General features: G+C 37.5%; 1 protein-coding gene across 10 annotated transcripts in view; it reads right to left on the bottom strand.

Annotated features, from left to right (window-relative positions):
• The window catches only part of LARP4B (La ribonucleoprotein 4B), a 56727-nt gene that overhangs the window by 7951 nt on the left and 23229 nt on the right, over positions 1-25547 (bottom strand). For 2 of the 10 annotated variants that reach the window (XM_054190207.1, XM_054190206.1), the window contains exons 3-15: positions 18098-19984; positions 16012-16159; positions 15659-15820; positions 13378-13459; positions 12336-12472; positions 11653-11756; positions 10891-11001; positions 10242-10295; positions 9685-9894; positions 6332-6438; positions 5560-5814; positions 4036-4081; positions 973-1137 (exon numbers count right to left, since the gene is read on the bottom strand). In XM_054190207.1, coding sequence (XP_054046182.1) covers positions 973-1137; positions 4036-4081; positions 5560-5814; positions 6332-6438; positions 9685-9894; positions 10242-10295; positions 10891-11001; positions 11653-11756; positions 12336-12472; positions 13378-13459; positions 15659-15820; positions 16012-16159; positions 18098-19984 — 3468 coding nt within the window. Of the gene's footprint in view, positions 1-972; positions 1138-4035; positions 4082-5559; positions 5815-6331; positions 6439-9684; positions 9895-10241; positions 10296-10890; positions 11002-11652; positions 11757-12335; positions 12473-13377; positions 13460-15658; positions 15821-16011; positions 16160-18097; positions 23688-25547 lie in introns of those variants that run through there. The other 8 variants (XM_054190205.1, XM_054190209.1, XM_054190208.1 and 5 more) reach the window with 8 other exon arrangements.

Raw genomic sequence — 25547 nt, 5'->3', positions numbered from 1 at the left:
CAATCACTGCTTTGGGTGCAGGCTGCCCTGCCGCTTTCTCTTTCCTTTGCCAACAAATACCCTCCCTATCCACCCCTGATACGCAGGCACTAAAGGAAACACTTCTGCAATAGAATGACTTTAGAGACAAGACACAAGAGATTTTGGTGTTTCATCAGGTTGCTTTGCACTGCTATATCCAGGGGTTAAATTCTTCAGTTGGGGTACAGCTAGAAAAACACAAGTTTAATTAGAGCTAGCAAAAAAAGCCAATACAGACTTCCATAGCCTAGAACATTCCATAGCGCACAGGGTTACGTGAGTCTTGGGAGAACATACCGTCACCCACAGATGGCATGGTAGACACAGTTCTAAGAATGAAATCTATGAACAGCTACTCGACATTAATTTTCAACTGCATCTCTACTACATCTAGAAAGCAGTCGTTGCCAAGTCATTCTGGTGTATTTTTATCTTTCCAAGCAATATGATAAGAAAACACTGGGATCCAGCTGGTTTTGGTAACAGGTCTTGTTCCAGCTATGATGCCTGATGTGCTGAGATTATGTAGGCAGCTTCTTTATATTTCGGTGCTTAAAAGTTTGTCTCTGTCACTTTAAAGTGTTTTATATACAACTCAGAAGTCTGACTTCCCAACAGGAAGAAAATTTATCACATATTTTTTCACCTGAGTCTATATAAAAAAGCCTGAGGCAATTATGAACAGCAAAAAGCATATTTTCTAATCTCTGCTATTAACATCTACTTATACTGGTGCTAATATTCCACACCATTTCAAAGAGAATACCCAACAAATTCTAAGATATAAGTGAAGAAGGCAGAGGCACGGAATTTGACAGCTGTTTTTTAAAAGCATTTCTTATGACTCCTGTGTAAAGCCACAACTTTTTTCTACGTATAAGCCACCAAATCTGAAAACAAGAGGTATGCAATTCTTTGTTTTCTCAACAAAAACGAACACTGGCTACTCACTCTTTCTTTTGACGTTCCTATTACCACACTGGACAGTCTGTTTTCAAAAAGGTCTTCGGTCTTTAAATTGCCAGCAGCCCCGGGTAATGGAGGAAAGCTAGATAAACCCAATTCAAAGCTAGGAGATGGAGGTTTTGGGGGTGGTGGAGACTGCGTTTGGCCTCTCTGGAATAGAAATAACACGTTCAGGTTACTGTGCTGGATGACAGAAGAGAATGACATGGGACTCTAAACTGTATTTTGCATTTGATTTATATCTGGGAAGCCTTAGAGAGGCCTCCCCCATCCCACCTCCCAAGAAAACCACACAGTACCAAGGAATAGGAACTTTTTCCATTGATGCCCTTGAAATATTTAACTATTATTTAAATGGCATGGCATAAACATTCTTAAAAGTTTTATACGCATAAGCTTTAGTGATACCGCTGTAGTAAGAGAAGTCTTCTCACTGACCCTTCCTTCAGGATGGACAGTTACACAGAAACGAAAAGATACTGGTTTAGATATCAAGATATAGTGAAAATATAAAGCCCATTCATGTGCTGTTGGTAACATTCTAAATGACACACAGGGGTCAACAAGAATCTTATACCGTGTTTAGATATAATAAGAAACGGCAAGACAGCATGCCTTGTATGTAGCGTAGACAACAGCAATTTTCATCTAATTAATATGAATTTATATAGCCACTTTGCAAAAACGCAAAGATAAATGTCAAAACTATATTTGCAACTGGGAGAATTCTTCTAATGTCCCAGGTAAAAAAAAATAAAAAAATCAATGGGCTAAATGCAACTATTTTGCACTAGAGACAGCAGTTCAGGAGTTAAGAGTACCACAGTTAAAGATCCTTACAGTAAGGATTTGTAAAGCTAAATTCTATTTACACTGAAAAAATACAATTCCTTTTGTAATATGCTGTGACTGAAGTTAGCCATTAACTTCATCTACATCACGTAAACAAAGAAGTAACTGTTTCACGACTGTGCTCAGGCCTGTGCTAAGATGATCTCTGCTGCAGAATACCAAATGCAAAGCAGTTTTTGAGACAGTTCCCATCTTGAAAAGGAAAATATTTATGGGTATATAGCCAAGATGGTCTGAATGCGAGAACAATGCTTCTGGACAGAAAGGTGTTGCATTACTTACTGTTTTTTCCCCCCTTCCTTCTCATGAAGAGCAACAGATACAAAACTACCCTCGAGGTCTTTTCACAAACTGCAGTTTATGTCAGAAGAAGCGTGTGTCGAGAGGGAAATAGGGAAAGAATGAATACAGACGCAAGACCGACTGCAACCCCTAGGACTGCTACTGGCCCAGCATGATGCCCAGAACACAGTTTAAGAGTGCTACAGCAACAGAGGCTGCAAACCTCCAAAACCAGAAGTCAGATGACCTGTCAAAGGGTCACAGAGAGAAACTACACTTATCCAAGCTCAAACTGCAAGATGCCAACTGCATACAATTTCTCAAGGCAATTTGCTATGACAAATGGAGTAACTGGCTTATGTCTATAGCCTCAAATACAATCTGATCCAAAAGGTTCATGCTCTTTCTCATGCAAGCATGCATACTCTCTATAATTTTTCCTTAAAAAAAAATTATATATCAAAAGAAGTCATCACTCCATTCAAATACAACTGGTTGCAGTGATGTCCTAGGTATACCCAACCACTACAGCATCACACAAGAAATCAGATTCTGGATTCAGTTATTTCCACAGTCTAAAAGGGTCAAATTTTAATCTTTCACTTCAGAGCACGCTCCTTCCCAGCACACACAGTTGTGGGTGTGCAGCTGCTCTCACCTCTGTTCAGGCTGCATCACTGGCCAGTAGAGACTAAAGATTCATGGGCCAGAAGAGACCAGAAGGAACCTGGCTGCACAGGCTGCAATTAAAGCCTGCTGCTGAGAGAAGGGAACAGTGGGTCTCCAAAGAACTCATGTATACTGGTTTTACATTCAAAGTTCAAATAACCTTTACAGTCAGTGGAGCCAGAAGAGCCCCTCTGCTTACTAAGTGTGTCCAAGGTAATGGTTTCACTCCAGCCACTCACTTTACACCTAACCTGTACCGCTTCCTTATTCTTTCAAAGACAGAAGAAAATGTTGATAGGAAAACATCAATCTAAAAATTCAAGCAGCTTTGAAAGGGTAAAAGAAAGAAGTATTGAGAATCCTACACATAATCTGATTACACTGAGCTTTCAGAAGTTTGACAAGAACTAAAAGCAACCAAAGGGAAGGAATCACTTGTTTTATGCTTTCCAAACCTTGATGCTCCTTTACCTAAGTCCCCTTAAGGTTACCCAACAGCAGGAACCACAAATGCAATGATTCCAGACCTTTAAGAAAGTGTTATGGCTCATGCAGTGGGGTTACTTTGCAATTGTAATGTGAACAAGGAAATAATCTGGTTCAACTTCATGAATTGCAGAGAAGTGACTGGTTTTATCAAATCAAACCTTAAGTCCTACAAAAAAATGACTTTTTTTTTTTTCTTCTGTGCAATGTCTAGTCCAGCCTTTTCAAGTATCAAGGGTATTTAGGTATTCATCTTGAATTTAAGTTTACCAAAACTGTAATACTTCAATAGTCTTAGTATAACCCCACCAAGTGGTACTTGGAGAGGCATTTAAGAAACAGAACTGACGACTTAATAACTAAGATCCTAGCTATACTTTATGGCACACGGATCTATAAAATGTTCTTCAACATCTACATGAACTATAATCAAGTACCAAGTGTGTTGAACTTTAGCTTAGCTATTTAGCTCTCCCTGAACATGAACACTGGCATGCTGACAAAGTACCATTAAGATGGAAATTTTTTGCTACTATAAAAAAATTTAACTTTTTCCTGATTTCTGCATTAACAGACAACCTTCTCTGATACTCAAATGCAGTAAACTCATGTGACTCTAATGAGCTGCTGTCTTTACTCAACTGTGACATACAATTGCTTGCACCAATAACTTATCTCACCTGCTACTCCACATAATATCCGTACTATTGCCTCGTTACCCTACTTTTATTATAGATGAACACGATCATGAACACTCACTGTAAACTTGTCCTCCCTTTTCTTTCGGTAGCCGTACGAGTTTTTCCTAAGGGAAAGAAAGCAGTTATCAGAACCATGCCTATAAATGAATGGAAGGCAGTTGGTGAAAACAGGAGAAATGAATTCAAATTGCTATTTCATCCATCTTCATTCTACACAGGTTATTAAAAAAATGTTTCAGGGAAAAACTTCTAGCAAGCTCTCATTAAAATAAAGGTATGGATCTTATACAAGTCAGCATGAGAATACCTTGGTTACAAATAATTCCTGCGTTAAAAGCATCTCTCAGTGCTGATCTTAGACAAAACCTTTCAATATCCAAAGTAACAGGTTTAGTCTTTTTTTTTTTTTTTTAGTACCTATGTAACTTTTGAAATATTGCTAACTTTTCAATTCAGGTAAAGCCCCTCCAAAACATTTTCAGTACTTCTCCCCCAGCTGTGCTTCAGGCATAGCCCTTCCAAGCAGCAGTTTAAAGTTTGCAAGGCCTTCTTATTCAGTTTCAATAAATTTTCTAAGTTTTCTGTCTGACTTTTAATATTTTAATATATTGAATACCAATCTCAGAATACAAGTCTCAGTACTGACTACTCCTGTACATTTTTGCAGTCTAGTTTGAGCAATCTTGTTTCCTATTTTCTTTAATCATACTTTCATCCACTAGTTAGAACACAATTTGGCAAATTAGATTTAGAGAAGCATTACAATTCTTGCACAAAATCCCCACTTAATTCTGCAATGATACAATACAAGTCTAATATAGGATCATCTGCAAAAGACTCAAGTTATCTTCCAATCCAGTAAGTCACTCAAAATGTGATTTACTTGGAGACGCAAACACAGCCATCATTAAACAAAGCTGCACAGTACTTTCATAAAGCACTTAATAGACATGTACTACATTTTAAAAATTCCAAAATAAGCCTGCTAAATTCTCACATTAATATTGGTGCCACCAATTTTCAGCTCCCCAGGTGGTTGTTTTTTTTTTTTTTTTTTTTAAAACTGCATTAACAATAGTTTTAGTTGCATGCAATCCTTTTTCCTCCCTCCGCGCCAATGCATCATCTTTGTTGTTGTAAATGTCTAATTTGGGTAAAATTCTGGTCTTTTAACTGAAAAAATTAACAATGAGCACTGCTAGTACGGGTTCAGGTGCACAATTTATACTACTGAACAATGGAATGGGCAGAACTGCTTCATTAAAAATCAAACAAATAATACACAGACACTTTCTTACAACAGATGAAGCAAGGATAGAGAGGATTAGATCCTACAGCTGTAAATTGTTCATCAGTTGCCATCAATGATTTTAATTTGGTAGGAAGGTATGCAAGTCCACTTTGCATTTGTTCTATATTTAACACTTTCCCTGAAGTACTTTCCAAGATTTTAGCTTTGAGGAGAGACAGTCTCCATTTAAAATAGTACTGAGAACAGTACTAGTACCATACCTCTTCCCTAAAAAAAGGTTAGAAGCAGCAATGCCAGGTTGTTCAGAAGACAATTACGGAGTACACTCACCTTCCTCTACCTAATCCAGGAGATGAGTCAACGCTGGTCTGTTCCACCCGTCCAGTTCCTACTTCCCTCTTGGTGTAACTCGTAGTAGCATTCTGCATCCGTGTCCTGTTTTGTCCTGGCTGCCGCGTCTGTGGACTCCTGACGCCATTGATTAAACGATCAGCAGAAAAGTTGAATATTGTAGGACTGTCTAGAAGCCCAGGTCCCCTTTCTGCACTGGGTATTGTATGTCGTATATGAGACTTGCTAGGATTCCTACAAATTCAAAAGTCATTTCAACATACGCACTATCAGAGATCTTCTGAGGCCTAAGACTACACACAGAATTCAGAAGAAGCAAGATCTTTAGTCCTTTATTGCATATTTCATTTATAAGAATGATAAACATTCATTTTAACAGGTCATGCGAATTATCAAAAATAACCTTTTCACTCTATTTTCAATGATGGCTTTACTAAAAACTACTTGAAACTGGAAATACTTTATGAATAATCCTGCTGATCACATGCCATCATTCAGAATATTTCATCTGAAGACCCTCAATCATGAAACAGACAAGTTCTCAGTTTTCAGACAGTCCATTTACATTTAGAAACAGTATATCCACTAACAGTAGGAGCACCATCTGCCCTATGGCCTCACTTAACCTTGCACCAGGTTCAATTGCACAAGTATTTTCAAGTTAGCTGGTGTTACTAAAATAAGCAGATTAAAACCCCCCATGGCAGCTAATAAAATAGTATGCATATTGTTAAAAGATGGTTGAACTTGCCTGTTCCTGGGAGGATACTGTCTGAGTGTGGTCAATGGAGAAGCAGCAGGCTTGAAAGTTGGAGATGTGAACCCATTGATAAACCCAGTATTTGGAAATGGTGTCACCTAAAGAATATATTGCATGCTCAATTATAAACAAGCTGAGTAGTATTTTTTCTCAACGCTGTATTTTATGTCATTCTATGCAGGGCAGTACTTAAATGACTGGCTCTAACAGCAGTAGAGCATTTGTCCAGTGCCTTGCACCCAACTTACAAGAGCTGGTTTTTTTTTGAAAAGACAGCTACTACACATATTAAAGTTCTGATAATTTGTTAAGAGGACTGAAAAAAGTCGAGCCAAAATTCTTGGCTGTAAGTCAAGTAACACTCCTCCTATTTCACACCATCCTGTGTATGACTTTGAGTACAGAGACACTTCTTTGTCAAAGAGTCTCTAACCTACACACCCTGTAATTGTTTTTCTTATAATTTATATGTAAATCCCTCCTAAAAAGAAAAAAAAAAAATCAGTTCCTCATTCTACTTACCATCCACATGACACCTAAAAAACCCTAGAGAATAAGATGATGTTAAGTGGACCTCTGATTCTTTTCACATCTTGCCACCTTATTCTACATGTGAATTACTGTCTTGGTGCCTGAAGAAGCAACATTAGTGAAAGATTTTTTTTGGGGTGGGTGCATATCAATGTCTGTCGTGTATTAACATGATATCTCAAAACTTGAAGCATGTTTACAGTAATTTCTCCAACCTCACTAGCACCCTTTTTTTTTTTTTAAATGTATGAATGAGTTTCATTTAAGAAATGTTGTTGTTATCAACAGCGAGTATTCGCTTGTCTTCTCCCCCTGAAAGTAACTAAATTGCAGAACAGTGAGACTTCTATATAGCACTCTTTCTACACTTAATTAAATTATGAGAAACAGCTGGGATTAAGATTGCTTCCTATAAAGGTATCTTTAAGCTTGTCCAACTTTCTTGCAAAAGTTAAAGCAAACCACTAATCAATGAAAAATAAAATTTAATACCAAAGCCGTCATGCCAAAGCACTGTTAGCCTAACCTCGCACACATGACAGCAAATGCTACCTCAGACTCCAAAAATAGGCCATTAGGAGTTTAATAAAGTTATTTTAGGAACAAGTTTCATCAAAACACTGCTTTGAAGTGCTGTCTGCTTTAATAGTTACAACCCGAACGCTGTAAAATTCAATCAAAGCTAGGTAAGCAACTACTGAACCTGAATAATGAAAAGACATTGACCATACTAAAGGAAAACAAGTTTAACTCATTGCTTAAAGGGACACCAGCAATGTTAACCACTTCTTTCTTTATAAGGATGGGTGACTTTTTTTTGGAGGGGGGAAAAAAAAAAATAATGTTATTTTCATTTTCCAGTAATACCAAAAGTAACAATTTGCTTTCTCCACAGAAGTCATCTAGCACATAAAAAGTACACTTTTCCTTCCTCCCTCCTCCCCCCACTTTTTCTTCTTTTTTTTTTTTTTTTTTTTTTTTTTTTATAAGCAGGACAAACTAGATCTTTCCTCAAATACTATTAAGTACGTGATGAAGAAATAGGTAGTTTTTAGAATTTTGAAGACGTGTTGCCATATTCTAGTTTCAGAAGTAAAACTGTATGCCCATGCTACTGGGCATATTTAAACTCGAATCAAAGGTGAGACAAAGCACAGTTAGCATTTACAGAGAAGCAGAAGAGGAGAGAAAATTTTGTTGTATTTGCACAGAAGTCTCTACATGCAAACTGCAACCCTGTCTCATGAAAATTATTCCCCTGTCATTGTTCCTTGTGGTCCCTGTTCTCTTCAAGTAATTTCTACTCAAATATAGCTCTTCCTATAAAAGGTTCAAGAAACATCATACTACATTAATGTACACAAAATGCAGCTAACCAATGACAATATGCTGCAAAGCAGCGGGAGGCAAAAGCTCTGCCATTTCACTTTCTGTTATAATTAAGAACGGTACGAGATCTTTAAAGCTGCAAACTTGTAATATCTTCCCCCAAAACCCAGGACTAGTAAAGCTTTCTGGAATACAAGAAGTTCCAGGATGACATAGCGTAGACACGCACTATGCTGCGCTTGAGCCTGTGGTCAATTAATCTACGTCTTTTACACTAGTGCTACCCAACTACTTCACTAACCCACAGCAAGACTGTGCAATAGTCAGTCTTAGTTTAACTAGAGGAAGAATCACATTCATTGCTGCTTAATAAGGTGGCTTTCTCCTGGAACAACATCATTCACTATGCTACTTTGTCTCCTCCCCCTTAAAAGCCTTCCCCCCCAAGGGCTCTGGCTACCTTCCCTGTGTGTGAAGTGTTTAGCACACCAACTTTTTAATTAGCTTGCTGTTCAGTACACAGGAAGTTTGCTGAAGTTTGTTCAAGGACACTTTAATCCTCTGCCAAAAAAAACCTCTAAAAAGCTTCTGATTTTGATCATTGCTACCCTAGTTTCTTTTAGCCACAAGTAAAGAGGCATTTACACAGGGCGGGGGGGAAGAGGTTACATATAGGACAACCTCAGTCTCCCAGTCATTACAGAAAACTTTATTTATATTAGCTCTTGTAGTACAACAGAGGCAGATTAAAAGGGGCCAAGGTAATTCTGACGGGTTGGTCACAATGGAGAAGATGAAAGCAGCATCACAGGATGCAGCAGATACCCCATTAGAGTGTATAAAGACTTACTGCTACCATCCTAGCTCTAACGCTTACTGATAAGCCCCCCTTTAAGATTTTTTTTTTTTTTTAAAGTTAAGCAATTTAAAAGTGATTTTTTTTAATAGCAAAAGTAATATCATTTTTAATTGCCAAAAAAGATGTTACTTTTGCACTGAAAATATTTTGCTGTAAGAACATGCCGAATAAGGTAATTCAGCTTGTTAACCTAGAATTTATTTTCCTGCTGCAAGATCAAGATACTAAGTTATCCTTACTTACCCGATTCCATTCAGTTTATTCAGTGCATATCAGAATTGCTTTTTTCTGGTATTCATATACATATTCTGAAGATCTAATTTCTAAAGAGGCTTTTAACCATTACTAAAAAGAGGTCTTTAGTAAAGATTTATTTTGGTAATGATTGATTAATAATCTCTAGTAAAAAACTCAAAAACTAAGAGGTTAAGAAGAGAATCCCACTGCAGTCTGAGACCAGATGAAATTTTCAAATAATTAATCTTGTACACCATGGGAACTGTTTTTCAAGAAGAATCAGTATCTTAAACTTCAGGACACATATGCTTCCTACACCTCAAGACTTCTTAAGAAAACAACAGCAACTTTGAAAAGACTCCAAGTGTTTCATAATCAAGAGACTTACCAATGAAGGGTCAAGGTAGCTGTGTGTGGCTGACCAGGTCTGTGGGCCAATTAAGCTGTACAACGGAAACTGCTGATGAGGACTGTATACTGGAGGTAAGTAAAAGGATGTTGTGTAACGCTGCTGCGTGTAGAGGTTCATATCCAGAGGTCTATATCCATTCTTTGGCAAAAATGTGTTTATAGCTATTGCCTTTGCTTTTATTCTTGCCTGCAAAGGAGATTAGGTTATTTATTACAGCAGCCTTCCAAATTAAATAAGGATGGTTCAAACTAGCAGCTTTCAAACTTTTACTGGACACTTGTCAGTCACTGCTTTCTCCTTCAAGGAAGGCAGGAACAGCTGAATGCTTCCCTACTGGCCTGATGCTGGGATGGATATACCGCTGCCAGAAAGGAGGAAAAGGATAAGTAAAATGCTACATTTCAAAACCCATCTCCAGGCCAAATGGCTGCTGAGATTGGACCGCTTAAATTTATATTAGAAAACACCATGAGCCCCACAAAAACTAGAACACATAGACACATGCCCCCCAAAATCCATAAAGCTCTATTTACCTTAATTGGTTTTCCTTGGAAAGTTTTCACTTCTTCTCTAAGGTATCTGTAAGCCTTTAAGAAAGATAATTATATAAATTTGTCGAATATAATTTAACCAAAGGAAACTTAAATTTTGAGAGGCTAAGCCTAAAAATAATTCTTGAAGTGTCTGCTAATGTTAGACTACAGAAAACCCTCATATGTAATCTGCATTCGGCAAGATTTAAGTTATCATTGCAGAAGTACTTTAGTAGTGTTAAGACAAGAATTAAAATCTTACAATTGAAGCATTTCAATGTGTGATCCGAAATATCAACATTCTTAGTGCAAGCAATTATAGCTTTGGCCAGGAAGCCAGGATATGCAAACAAGATAAAACTCGTACGGTGTGATGTTTAATAGTACTGATAACTGGATAGTAGCTAAAGGGAGGCATTACTGTTTTTAGAGGTTTGTGTATTTTTCTTTTTCATAGAATGGTTTGGGTTAGAAGGGATCTTAAAGATCACCTAGTTCTAACCCCCAAATTAAAACATTACACATTTTAAATTACAATTTTAAATTGTTACACATTTCTAATATAGTTTATGACCCGTCAATCCACCCTCAACCCACCCTTGTTTATTGTTATATTCTAAAATGCTTCAAAAAAAAAAAATAGTGTTACCTGCTGTGCATCAGCTTCTGATTCAAATGTGATGAACCAGTTGTCATTATAGGCAAACTCACAGTTGATAAACTTAGGCAAATTATCTCCTTTGAAAAGTGCTTCAACCTCCTATGGAAAGTGGTTTTGGTAAGAAGGGGGAGAAAAAGGTGGGAGGAAAAAAAAAAAAGGATGGACAGAAGGAAACATCAATTTAAAGTGCAGAACTCTGGAACTCCAGGTAAGAAAGATAAAAAGCTCTTTCAGGCTTACAAAACAGAACTGAGAACTTCAGACCAGCTGCAGTAGCCAGAGGAGATCAACAAGCAACCTGTTGACACCTGTGCTCTCAGCATTATGGAAACATTTGCAAAGCTTTAAGTATTTTAACTTAACAAGCTTCAAGGTGCAGCAGTAGCATTTTTCATTCTAAGACTTACCTTCCCTCATCTTCATTTGCTGTCTATCCAAGGAGCTGAGTGCTAAGTGCATATGGATAAGCAAGTGTCCAAAAAACTATGGTAACTCTACCAAACACAGCAAGGGCAGCTTTTCATCCCTCTGCAGAGCTGCGGGTTTTACCACAGCCTCTCCATGAGCAACATGCTTCTACCAAATACATTTATTATTCAAACACATGCAATAAACTAAGGCTGAGAAACATTGTTAGAAGTTATCTAACAGTGTAGTAAGAAATGCGACATGCTTATTGAAATCTGGAAGAAATCTAACTTCCAAATCCCAAGGGAAAAAGCATCCTTTACTGAACAATTAAACACTTACTTCAATGGGGGTAGATTCAGGTACTTCACGTAAAATCACGATACAGCGATTCTGATTTGGCCTAACTTTTTCTCCCTTCTCATCCACTTGGACTAAAGGCAACGCTAAGAGAGAAAAGACAAAAGTGTACTTTAGCTGTCAGCAATCAGACTAGCCTTGCATACCGAAAAGATACTGTGGATACAGTTTTACAATGCAAAGCTTTTCATACTAAACTTAAAATATTTTTGAGCATTAAGAAACAAGCAGAAAATGACTGAGGATACTTTCAGTATGAAACTGAGTAGACATGTTACTTAAAATCTCCACACTCTTACTACTCTTGCAGCCTAGAAAATCCCAGTTCATTAGCTTTTTCTTTTAAGGCACACATTGAGTCATGTTCTTTTTTGATTCTTACCTTAGTGGTAATGACCAGTGCCCTTTTCTGAGAATTTAATTCACATGATTCTCATTTACACAGGTCATTAGTCAATATCTCAAATGTGAAGTAGCTTTTATAAAACTGCAGTCCTGTAATTGTGATGGTCTAAACTGGAAGCTGCTTGCTCTAATGCTTTACAGAAAAAGGATAGCATTTTATTGCGATACGTAACAAAAAAGGGAAGAGACTGAAAAATCTAGATTAATACTCCTATGGCAATAACCAAAATGCTTTCTAGCACTGAGGGATTTTTACTTACATCTCAGCACTTCAACAATCAAATCCATATCAGTACTGAGTTTCTTGACATGATCAAGATTTGCTACTGTCATTATTGGCACATACTGATCACTGTCCATCTGTGATATAAGGTACATGTCACTGGCAAGATTTTCTCTGTTGGGAGAGAAAAAAAAAAAAAGGGAGAGAATGTCACTTTTGACAATAAACTTGAGACAACTCATCACATTAGAAGGCAGATTCTTACACTAAATTTTGTTTTCAGCATTTTCACCAACTCCCAAGTCCATTCACCTATTTCACTTCCTATAAAACGTTTTGGTTTTTTCCCCCCCCACTTCATGCAACAGTATTGGCATCTTCCTGTTCAGGCAGCACATCACATCCATAAACACGTGATATTGTTAGGAGTTTATTACTTCAAATGACCACTGACTGTAACTGGTTATGCAGGAGTATATGGATTAGGAATTGTTCTAGGTTATTAAGGCATGTTTAGGATGTTTTTATCTAGACACAATCACTGAGAATAATTAAGTATAAGTAAGCTGCTTTGATAATCCTGCATGAACCTTTACTGGAATGCATATGATTCAGAGCTCTTAATTTATTTTTTTCCTTTTTAAAATCGACCCTTAGCTTAAAATATAAAGGCATCTATGGATGAACACACAAAAATCCTAGTTTGTATCAATGCAAATTTTAAAATTATTAGCTTAAAGAAAGCTTACCAAATGGCTTAAGCTACTCAAGCAACTCAGTTTTAACTTGCAAAAAAACAGAAAGTCATAAAAAAAAAATCACCCGATCTGTAATTTCTTGTAACTACTCCACTTCAAAACAATGTATTTGCTAATTTATGTTTTAGGTCCAGAAGTTTCATGTAAACTTTAAGAGGTACATCAATACCACACTCTGGAATGTGTGTTATTTCCCCCACATTCTCATCCTTTCCACTCAGTTTTAAGTGACAGCTATGAAATATATTAACTTACATCCCAAGTTAGGTACTGGGTCTATTTAGTTATCCTCCAGTTTGCTACATTTAGGTATATACATACCTAGATAAGCAGAATTCCAGTGTTTTTTTCAGTAATTCTCGTAAATCTTCCTGACCTTCTGGTTGCAACTGTTCGTTTCCACCTATCAATTAAAATACTTAAGTTTAAATTTAGTTCTGCTGTATCTTAATCAAGCCACCGTGTCTATTGATGGCTGTATAACTAGTAACAAATTTCCAAATTCAATAAATGTTCGTTGTGTATTACTTCACCACCCACCAAAATTGCACAGGACCACTGAAGACATTCAGGACTATTTAAGAGAAAAAAGAAAAACCATATGTGACTTCACTTGTTAACCTCTGTTCTCTGAGTACATAAAACTTAAAGCAGTTTTAGAAAAGCAGCTACAAGCACATCTCAAAGTAAATACAGAACTGATTTAGCTCATAGATGTTCCAACCTAACTAACCAATTTCTAGTTTACTAAGCCCTAACTAATGCGGCTGACTAATACAGCAAGCAAGCACCGTAATGGAGGCACTTCATACTTCTGACCTCACTCTAAATTTCCAACACACTAATTCAGAAAAGAGAGTTTCAAAAACGTAGTTGTGAAATATCAGCAGACATCCAATCTATTAACAACAAATGTGTGATTAACTAACAATCTCTTGGACAAGGAGAAATTAATTTTTTTCTTATACTTGGATGTTTCAAAATTATCACATGGAAAACACTAATTTCATGTTCATTTCAGTTTAGACCCAATATACTACAGTCAGTTGAGGGTAAACTAATTGTGTCAGTGGGAGAACTGTTTAAAGATCAGAAGTTTAGTGTGGCTTTTAGATATTTACAAAACACTTAGTAACATGTTATGTAAATGTAAATTAGTCTTTTTTAAAAGTATTTCACACCAACTATTACCCTCTATACCCTTCCCTTTTTCAGTAACTTTCATCCTTTTCTTCAGCTCTCCTTAACCTTTCTTCTTCCTAAAGCAACTTCTAATTTCCTCCCACCATTTTGTCCTTCACGTGTTCTATTCTGATGCAGATAATGCCAACACCTGGGAAATGTACTAACCACTACTTCCCTTCCCCATCTCATCTTTTCTTCTTGCACAAAACCTAACAAAGACCAAAACTGTATGCATTTTTAAAAATAATGATTAAAAAAATAAAAATCAGATTTCAAAGTTGGGACCACCTCTGTTACTATTCATCAAGTGAAATAGATCTGACCTGCCGTTCAGCTGCTTTGCCACGCTATTTGACTCGTGTTAAAACTTAACTATTTTGGGCACGTAAAGGACATGCTGACAAGTTCTAACGCTAAGCTAAGGAACACTGTTCCCTTCTAGAGTGCTAGGCATCATTAATGTAATTTCCTACTTGCCAGTTAGTTATTACTGAGTATTCGTCAATAGTACCCCTTAAGTAGAAGGGTGACAGAGAACTTTCAGTTTTCAGCACAAGCAAGGATGATGCCACAGCTGCGATTTCAGTTGTCTCGATTTCCAACTATCATGTATGCTATACTGGTCATTTTTAATACACGTTATAAAATCAGCTAAGCACAATGAACAAGGAGCAGACCTCTCACGAATCTCAAGAAACACCCAGCACATTTTCCTCTTTCCCATCCCTCACCTCAGTTCAAGTAGTAATCCTACAAGCATCTTGCAGACCTTCTCTCCCTTTCAGTGCAATGTAAGCATGGCTGAATCTCTATGCTAGTTTCTAGCAGTTTCTTAAAACATGCCATCTGGTATAGACTACAGCTACTAAGAGTCGAACTGAAAAAAAATCGTGAGAGTTCCTTAAAAAAGAATGCGAAAAAGTCAGACTAAAGTGTTTCTTATTTTAGCATTTTAAGTACAAGACTGATCTTTCAACACATTAAGATTACTACTTGAGACACAAATGGTATGTGAATTTCACCTCAGTACCTGACCCAACTAGAAACAAGCAGTTTAGACAGGTAGATATCTAAAGGTAAATGTCTACACTAGGGACTTGCATTAAGAATAACATTTCAGAAAACAATACTCAGTTATATCCAGAACTTATCATCAATTCTGTGCAGTACCTCATCAAGCCTATACTCAAACAGGAGGAGACTGGCTTCCGAATATGCTTAAGCCTGACAGCAAGACACAGGATTTTCTGGGGTCTATTTCCAGAATGCATATATTGAACAAAAGTGGTGTAGTGGTTTTGTGTTTTTGTTTTGTTGTTGTTTTGCCTTTTTTTTTTTAAATGGATGCTCACTGCTCAACTCAAATATGTTTTCTTTTTTTTAAACCAAGTCCAAGCAAATACCAGCTTTCTCTTACCTGTCTGGGTGGTTTCATGCATAGACTCATACTCGGAATGATCGAGAGCCAAAGGGTTCATATCTGTCTGGTCTGACACCGAAACAGCTGGTGACGGCTCCTGCAGCTCTGTCAGCACTGCATTCTGATGCTTTTTGTCGCCATCACCATTGGCATCCAGTCCTGCAGCAGCGATGACGAACACACTCAAAAAGCATTCCTTCTAACCACGGTAACATCATAGTTAAAACTAAATCTGAAGTAAAGCTGCTTACATATTTGCATTTGTTTTTTAACAGGAAATTAAAATTGGCAAAGTTCTCTACTGAATTTTACCTTTTGCTTGAGCAACAGCTAGCAATTCTTATTCATACCTTCTTTAGAAGAATCTGGAGGTTGGTCAGGTATTTCTTCCCACGTTTTGCTCACGCTACCATCAGTGGCACCACTTGCTTCCAAGTGTAACATATGATTTCCCCACACCTTTGCATTAGGATTTAACTCGGAAACCTTGGTGGACTCCTAGAAAAAGAAAAGTCTTTAATTATGCACTTTGTGGATGCACAGCACACATGTGTGCCTATGTATGTACAGTTTCAAGCAACAATATCAGACGTACAACTCAAGATTGGACTGTCAAGTTTTTTTCCCCACATCTGAATACATTAACTGAATAGCCATCCCATAATCGATTCAGTTACAAAAGTGACTGAATTGTGCAGCACAGAATCCATTTCCCTGATTAAGAAGCACCAGAAAAGGTTAGCCAAGCAGAGCAAACTACAACAAACATTTCATTCTTCACCTTTGACAGACCAACTCAACCTGTACTTGCCCTAGACTTCAGGCAGTTCTTCAATACACATTAACTCAATGTTGATTAAATTGTTATTGTATCTGTTTCTGTGAAATAACATAAAAAAATTAAGAAAATACAAAAGCACGAGGGGTTGAGTTGGGTTTTTTTGGACTTCCATAGAAATATAAACGGTTTTAAGGAAGTGTTATGGAAAATTTAAAGCAACGAGATGTGCATGACAACTTCTGTCATTACTTCAAGAGAAAAAAACAGAGCATTAGCAAAAATTTAAGTTAGTTTTCCCCTAAAAGGAGAAAAAGAATGAATTAACAGATCCAGTTAAATCATCTTAGGCCAATGTCCTTCAACCTGGACTGGAAATGGACACGTTTAATGATCATATATGGTTATATATAGCCATTATATAAATTGTTATATTTGTGCTTCAGAGAGATTGCTCTCTGCAGTGCCAACATCTACAATACTTTTTTGGTAGTAACATGAGACAGTTTTCTCCTGTTTTGCTAATGTTTGAGCAAAATGTATTAAGTTATTCCATACTGAGAATATCTTTGGTGTATTTTAATATGATGATTATACTGGGAAAGAGCATTGCTCATGATAACACACACTAAAAAGCTTATTAAAATTTGGGTTTTTGTGAATTTAAGGATGCTAGGAACATTATAGAGTTTAAGACAGGCACTTCAAAGCTCCATGAAGCTTTAATTACTCTGAAACATGTGCACTCAGATAGTGATTATCACAGCGCATAGAAAACACATCCAGAATGTAAAAAGATCTAAGGAATCTCAACTTACACACACCTACTGACTGACGGAGAAAAGACTTATAAAAAGTGGACGCGTTCGACATAACTACTTGAATAGTAAGGACTCAAAAATGACAGCAAGTTCCACCAGCTTCCATTTTTAATATAACAAGTTTCCCTGGGGGCTAACGAACTCAGTCTCTAGGACAATCCACCGCCAGCACTGCAACTGCTGGGCAAGGTCAGAGCAGCTGCTGTAGTGCAGTCGGTGTGGAGAACAACGCTAAGTGCTGGCTCTGCTCAGCGGGGAAGGCAGAGGAGCAGGAGCTGCAGCAGGTCGGCTTTGTCTCTTTCTTACCCCAGCTGGCCAAGATCCAGTCTAGCTCATTCCCCACACTTCTCCTGCAGCCACTCCTTTCTACAGCACTTCAGAAGATCATCTCCGGAAGTGAGCAAAAAGTTTCCTAATTGCTACCAAGCAAGAACTGTAAGAATTTCAGGAAATCCACAAACATTTCTTCCCATACGAAGGTAAAGAGCGCTATTAACAGTCAGTAGAAAGTTACCCTTCCACATACAGAAGTATTCATCTCAAGTTCACCTAGAATTGAGAATCTACAATCAAGATACTTTGCCCAATGTTTAAACTTTCACACAAGATAAAGAGAACCAGAAAGAAAAAATAAAAAAAAATAAAAATCAATGTTCAGCAACACTTTGAACTACTACATTCTCTACAGCATTCAGATTTGCGAAAGAAAGAGAATGGTCAGTTCAGGACAAAATAACATATGAGATATTTAATGAAACCACAGTTTGACTTGGCTTATTCCAATTCCTAGCTTCAGCATTAAGCTTTAACATCAAATTACTTCCGCAGAATACTTACAAATTCGTCTTTATCTTGCCATCCCCAAGTACCAACATTTTCCGGTGCTAGCAGCTGATACGGGTATCTTTCCACTGCATATGAAGCACCTGTTACATCTTCAGGTTCATTCTGGAAGTTTTCACTAACTACACATTGTCTGTCATTCTTCATGGTATTGTTAGAAATTGTATTATTCCATAAAAAGCCCATTAGATATTCACCATTACCAGCAGGAATGGTGTCAGAAAATAGCTGATTTGTCCAATCAGCATTGCCAGTCTGAAGACTGATGAAGTGTGACCATATTTCAACTTGGGGATTTTGTCTGTCCAGTTCATAGGAGTGCTCTGGGTCACTGGATACGTCTTCCATCAGATCTAACGCACACCGCTCGCTGCCTCGCCGAAATCCTGCGGCACCAGGAGAGGCACTCTGTATTTCGTAGGAAGGAGTAGCAGCGTATTTGTCTACCTGCTTTGGGTCAACAAAAACTCCAAGCTCTTTGTTTGAGAAAATCTTGTGATCTGACTGCATCTGTTCACAACTTGTGGTCAAGTCATTCATTTGAGTATTTAATATGTAACTGGTGTTTTTCAGTTCAGTACTCTCAGCTTCTAACTGCTTTAAATTCCCCATGGTAAAAGCTTCTAGATTCCCAGTTGACATACTGAAACCAGTGAGGTTCTCCTCCTTTGAGTGGACACTGAAACACTGTTTTACTTCATCATCCTGAAGATTACACTCATTTACACCACACACACTTTTTTCATGAGTTTCTGGTCCTACTTCAGTAAAAGGCCCAACAGAAACTTGGGTGTTCCTGACCTCTGGCTCTGGACTGATACAGTGACATAACTTAGGCTCTTCCACTGGTTTATCACGCACATGAGAATATGAATTTTGACACAATGAAGGTAAACAATTATGGGCTTTATGTAAGAGATTACTGGCATCTTCCAGATTTTTAGTGTCATCTATCGATTTAACACTCTTATGCATACCACTGTCCAAAGCTACAGGTACAGGGGAGTTAGAGTAAGTATTCTGATCGTGAGTCAAGCCTTTATTGAAATTTAAGATGTTTTTATCACAATCAACAACGTTAGCATCCAAATTCTGTTTTACATTTTCTGCCTTTTTATCAATTGTTTCATTTAGATGAACTTCAAATTTTGTCTGTTTTACAGATTCTACAACATCCCCAGCTGTTTTATCTGAGTCTGTCCCTGCGTTCCATTCATCTTCCACTGTGTGGAAGGAATATACATCCTGTTGTTCATCTTGTCTACAGTTCAGGTCCATTTTATTCATATCCTCATGTTCCACAGACACAGAAGAGATACTGTTTTTGTTATCTGAATTTGAATATTTGCACACTTTACCTTTATTTTCTGGTGACTCTTGTGAAATCTGAGATTCTAGGCTGCTTTCCTTTACGAACATTTCATCTGCGCTTGTGTTATGTAGTTCATGAGATGTCAAAGTGCCATCACTTACCCATGATCGAGTTCTGCTCAAGCTATCAGCTTCCTCAAGCATGTTGTCTTTTAGCTCAATGGTACTCACAGAGACATCTTCCTCCATGCCACTAGGGTTTGCAACTTCAGTCGACGTCTTGTTTTCAGTGCAACCCTTAATTTGAGTTTGAAAATCAGAACCTTCTTCCCACTTTTTGCGCATTTCAGTTATATTCAAAGCTTCACAGCTATGCAAAACTGTACCTGTGCATTTCTCTTTATCTTTCAAGAATTCTTCCATAACACTGTGATGTTCACTAGGGTCAGGTGCAATTGTTTGTCTATCATCATACATTCTTTGAAATGTTCTCTTTTCCACACTTGAGTTTACTTCACTTTCTGGCTTTAGGAAGTAGCCTTCTTCAGCACGTTTTTCTACATGTTGACTCTTCAAAAAAGAATCATGTAACTCTAATGATAATTTAAAGTTACCACTCACGTTCTCTTGCCCCTGTTTAGTATTTAATTCCCTTACAACACTTGAGGGATGCCTACTTAAACCAAACGGTACAACCTCAGAATCATGACTTCCTTCAATTTGTCGTGAATTACATACTCCAGTGTTTAACAATACACTGGAAACACAATCACTGTGTTTCATGTTTTCTGAATTAGGGCTGCATCGGTCCTCTTCAGCAGCATCCGCAAATCTGACGGAGTCACAAGCTCTATGGAGTGATTCATTCCAACTGACAGCATTACCTATGGTATATACCTCCTTCTGTTGATTCTCAGGGACAACTTCATTGTATACTTTCACTCTTAAGCCATCTGTTACTGTATTGCCAGCATTTAACCTATGCACTTCACACCTGTTAGCCAGGAAGGTATCATAAGAAGACTGGCTGTCTATGTTACAATATTCCTTTGTTTCCTTTTTCTGCATGTTTGATCTATCCTCTTTTTTATGCTCAAACAGTTCTTCCTGTGAATTAAACTTAGCTTCCACTTGTGCCAATTGCTGCATTGGAAATTCCTCCCCTGTGTCTAGAGGTCGTGCCATGCTGCACATTCCTTCATCAGTAACAGCTGAGTTATCTACGTCTGCCACAGTCTCTTCATACACAGTAGCTGGCACCTCTTCATCCCCTTTCAGATCTTCAGCATCTACAACACAAATACTGTAAAACTCCCTATCTTTTGTATTTTGTCTGTTGTCTACATCAAGGTACGAAAATGTTGGAGACATCTCTCTATGTGAACTTGAAACTTTTTGTAGGCTGTTACTCTTGCCATCTTCAACACTTACTGTTGTTTCATTCTGCCTTGAATGGTCACATGTAACTGCATAATCCTCCAGAAAATTTCTATTTAAGGAAATTTCACCCTGTAAGCCTTTGTCTAGGATGTCTGGTACTTGTGAAGTAGAAATACAATCAAACAAGCAGTGCTTTTCTGCAGCTACATTTTCATTATTAATATTACTATTTTCTGTATTGTTTATGTGCTGACCATTACTATCAGATTTTTTAGGTGCTCTTTTTTTAATAACCCTATCTTTCTTTTCTTCACTTTTCTGCAGATTTCCATATGTACCAGAGACCTTTAGGAGGTGACTAAATGAATTAAAGAAGCTAAAAGGTCTGTCATACGTTCTCCTAGAGCTGTCACAGGGAGTAGTCTCCATGCTTTTGTATGATGGATATTTTGCTTTTCTAGCCCAGAACCCAGATTTAGATTTTGATGGTGCGCAATCATCGCTACGAACACGTTCAACGCCGACTATCGCAGCTGCCCCATTAACCGTCCTTCCCACTGTATGCCGATCCTGGCTTTCCACAGTTCCTAAAATTGAAGATAAAGTTTTACTTATCCTTGACGCCGGTGCTTCCTCTTCCACAGATTTTTGTAACAGGCTGGTTTTCTCCTCATTCGTGCTGTTACTCAATTCTTTACTGAAGCAGCAACCCATGTTTAGTAGTGTCAGAGGAGTCTTCTCATGGCAAATCACCTTCCTCTATACACTAAACTAATTTTCTACTGCTACTGAGGAGACAAGCCAACACCCAGCTGCCAAAAATAGCACACTTAAAAACCATGCAGGGGTTCATATGTCATTGCCACTCAAAGTCCAAATCCCAGTTGCTGAGCAATGTTTCAGTATTTCATCATATGCACTGTAATATTCAAGCCAAATAATTCTCCTAATGAGATTACAGTCTGTTTACAAGTATTACCAAGTCTTATGAACTTCCATTGTTTAATTTCCTGGAGAGTTTCCTTCATCCAAATCATTAAAATATTTAAATGACATCTTTCACAACGTCCATGTGTGCCAAAAATCTGCCTGCCTTCACATTTAATACAACTCTGACTTTCTATACAAGGATAAACGCAGTCTGGCTTCACACGTTTACATCTGATTCGAAAAACTAAACCAGTGGAAGCTATTAGGATCAAACACTTTTTGGACTGTTTTCTCCTCCTCCTCCCTTCCCCCAGAGCCAAACCTACACCAAGATTACTTCTTTAGGAAAAACAGGCTAAAGATAGATAAGACCTCATGTATTCCATTGAACAGTCACTGTACGTTATCAGAAGCTAATTCTGTTCCAAGCCTTTTTTTATTCGTTATCTGCATAAAAAAAAAAAAAAGAATACATAATACCTCAGTGACTTACAACACTGCAAGGGGCCTCACAATCATCTAGCCATCTCATGGTAGTGTGGCAGGATTAATTATAATTAACCTCCAAAAAATTTATGTATTCTTTTACAAAAAAAACTCTAATGGATTTAAAAGGTAGTTTGACTAAATGCTACTTGTTCCAAAAGTCTGTCTCCAGAATAAGCTTTCTTTGTTGTAGGTAAACAGATTTCTTTCAGACCTTATAGTAGCTAGAGCATCTTTATACGCATGTATTTACATAGTGGAAGACTTCTACTACTGTAAGTCCCTTTACTTGCTAAAAAAAGTGCTTGTTTCTTCAAAAATAAAAACCCAATAAAAAAGCCAAAAATACCCAGCAACCTTTCCTGCTCTAAACAGTGTTGTTCTTATTTGCCTTTACACAACCTTACATCACTCAGACCTCCTTTCAAATCCATTGCTATTATTTCAAATTTGGACCCCATCCTTCAGAGAGCTCACAGACTGTACCACTACAGCACCACCACTCTGTTACTGAAAAGATGCTGAAAACACAGAAGAAAGTTAAGAAAAGACAGACCCTTAAACTGTATTTCAAATGCTCTTGCAGCTGTACGTTGAACTGAGTGCTATTTTTCAATTGGTTGTGCACCTAATGTCAAGTTTTATCAAGATATACTTGAAAGAGTTTGAAGTTAGCCTGGCAACTTGCCTTCATTGTATTCATACAGCAGTATAGAGGGGTACTAAGGCTAATTAAAGCAGTTGCCTTTCAACTAACTAGTATGAGATCTATTTTAATTTCTATTATTTCAGGGTAAAGGCTGCTTAACATACAGAGATCCATGCTCTGATATTCCACTATCGTTACTTTTTTTTTTTTTTGCATGATTATCATTGTGACTTATTTTAAAGCTGCTTTCATGGCAAGTCACATAGCCTACATAAGGCTTAATATATGATTCAGGCTTATCTATGTTGTCTACATGGTCCCTGTCACTGCCACACTGCAAAAATTCTGCTTGATTTCCAAAATTCTAAGAAAAAAATTCAGTCTTTACCAGAGAAGCCCACAGTCACTTATTCCTTTCAATCTCCTTCACTTACTTGTGACAGAAAATCTACTACTGTCAACATAGAAATAAATTAAGCATCAGTTCCTCTTTTACTTATTCATATCTAGTTGGTAAATTAAGTTAAAATCTGTTCAGACTCATGAACCAAAGTAGAAGCAAACATTTTTTTTGTTTTCTGTTGTCACCTGAAGATTGAGTAAAAAAAACAATGCTGCACTGGACCACAGGAAGCAGAACAAGGCTGGGTTAAAATCAGGTAGAAGAGAATGTGAAAAAAAGCTCGCGCTATCCCAAACTGTTCACAATCTTATGATAATAACTTGCAAGTACAAGGTAGTACTGAACAAGTGCAGAAGCACTCTAGAAATTCAGATATTTCAACTTTAGTCTGCACTGCAGTCACTATGAAGCACTCCTGCAGTAGTAACAATAGAGTTCACATTTAACAGCATAAACCAGACTAGAAGTGAATGTCTCCTCCTTATACAGCGTGAAATGCTTCTATTCTCTTCTCTGAAGCTTTTGCAAGGTACTCAAATATTTGAGTCATTTCTTATCCTACTACTTTTTATAAATATGCTATGTAACACAAAAAAAGAGCAAAGCTGTAATATAGTTGCCAATGTAGCTTTTTTACCCCAGACAAATATTCTGCTCATAGGACAAGTGAATCACAAAAAAAAAAATAATGTGCTTCAGATTCTTAAACACAGGTTATCATATAATGAAATGCCATATAAATTCAAGTGCCATAGGTGGACTCAGATTTGTATACACGAAAAGAACCATATTGGCTAACTTTCAGGAGAAACCTATTCACCACTAATCCTCTGACCATAAAAAAAAGATTGCTGAACTGGCTAGAGAATGCATTCCCTCCTCGGCAAGTCTGCTTTGAAACTGCCAAGTAAGAAAAGAGGAAGGCTACCCTGCCTCTCCCCCCAGCTTATCCAAGATGTGAAGCCTCAAAGTGCCTGCAGATATATTGTTCTTAAGGACAGGAAGCCTGATGCATCATTGCTGCCATCTGCTGCATTTTTTTTAATTCTCCCATGGGACAAAGTTATTCAACATACTTGAATCCAGACTTAAAACTATGCCAAGTCACTCCTCTCTTTAGTATTCCCTGGAACCAAGAACACGGAAAGGGGGAGGGGGTTACTTATAATAGGTTTTTTTTTTTTAAGGAAGGCCACAAGCAAACAATTCATCTGGTTTTAATGTCAGCATAAAGTCACACTTGCAAATCTACAACTATTCAGAAAACTCCCTCAGCAGGTAAATCGCAAGATTTTTCCTTCTGTGATTTAACCATTACTAACTACGTGCCTTCTAGAGAGGAACTAAGTGCCTTTAAGAGACGGACCAGGGCAAAGTCCACTTTTCCAGTGCCTTAACAAGCACTTCTGCTATCAACTAATGGGGAGAAAATGGGTGAAGCAGTTCAAGCAAGCAGAAACTTCTTCCAGTTTTCCCATACCCTTGTCCTTAGTGCAAAGGCACATTTTGTACTTGTTCCTTTGGTTTTATCTAAGAGTTCCAGGGATAATTTCTATTTTTAAGCACCTATAGTGCACGTTCATTAAGTCACATTTCTCAATACTGTTTATTGTGGGACCACCATTAAAAAACCAACAGTAACATAAATTTAAGCAGAAAATACCACACTGTTGTTATACTACATCACCTGAGGTTGGTTGTTTAACTTTCAAGACTTAAAAACCTCCTGGCTAAGCTAAACACCACCACCTGACTTGAAAAGCACTTCAACAAAATTTGTGCTCTGTCACTTCAGAGCCCAGCTCAGCTGGGGGGTGGCTTTTATTTATTTTGTGGGTTTTTTTTTCCATTATATATATTGGCTGTGGTATATTACTCATCCACTCAATAGGTTTTCCCTCTCCATGAAACAAAACTGCTCTGAAGCAGCACTTTCACAACCTGAACAATTTTTTTTTAATAAGCATTTTAGTTCTATGTCCTGCACACACCTACGCAGAAGGCAAGAAGTCAACATACTTATTAAGGGGAGTATCCTTTCCCAGCTACTTTCATTTCTACACGTACCTATTCCTTGTCAAGGAGTAAGGGTTTATCTTACAGACCTAAGTTTGAAAATATAGTCTAGCTTTAAAGTTACAATAGCACAAGTTAAAACAGTCCTTACAACCTTCTGACACCTAACTTCATTTATCCTTTTTCTATAATGAAGCCATGCAATCATAACTAGTCCTGAAGAAACAGTCCTGCACTCCCAGGCCATACCTGATGCCATGCCCACCACC

The sequence above is a fragment of the Rissa tridactyla genome, chromosome 2 (genome assembly GCF_028500815.1).
Source record: "Rissa tridactyla isolate bRisTri1 chromosome 2, bRisTri1.patW.cur.20221130, whole genome shotgun sequence".
Lineage (NCBI taxonomy): Eukaryota > Metazoa > Chordata > Aves > Charadriiformes > Laridae > Rissa > Rissa tridactyla.
The sequence above is the reverse complement of the archived record's forward strand: the minus strand, read 5'-3'. Positions and strand labels throughout refer to the sequence as shown.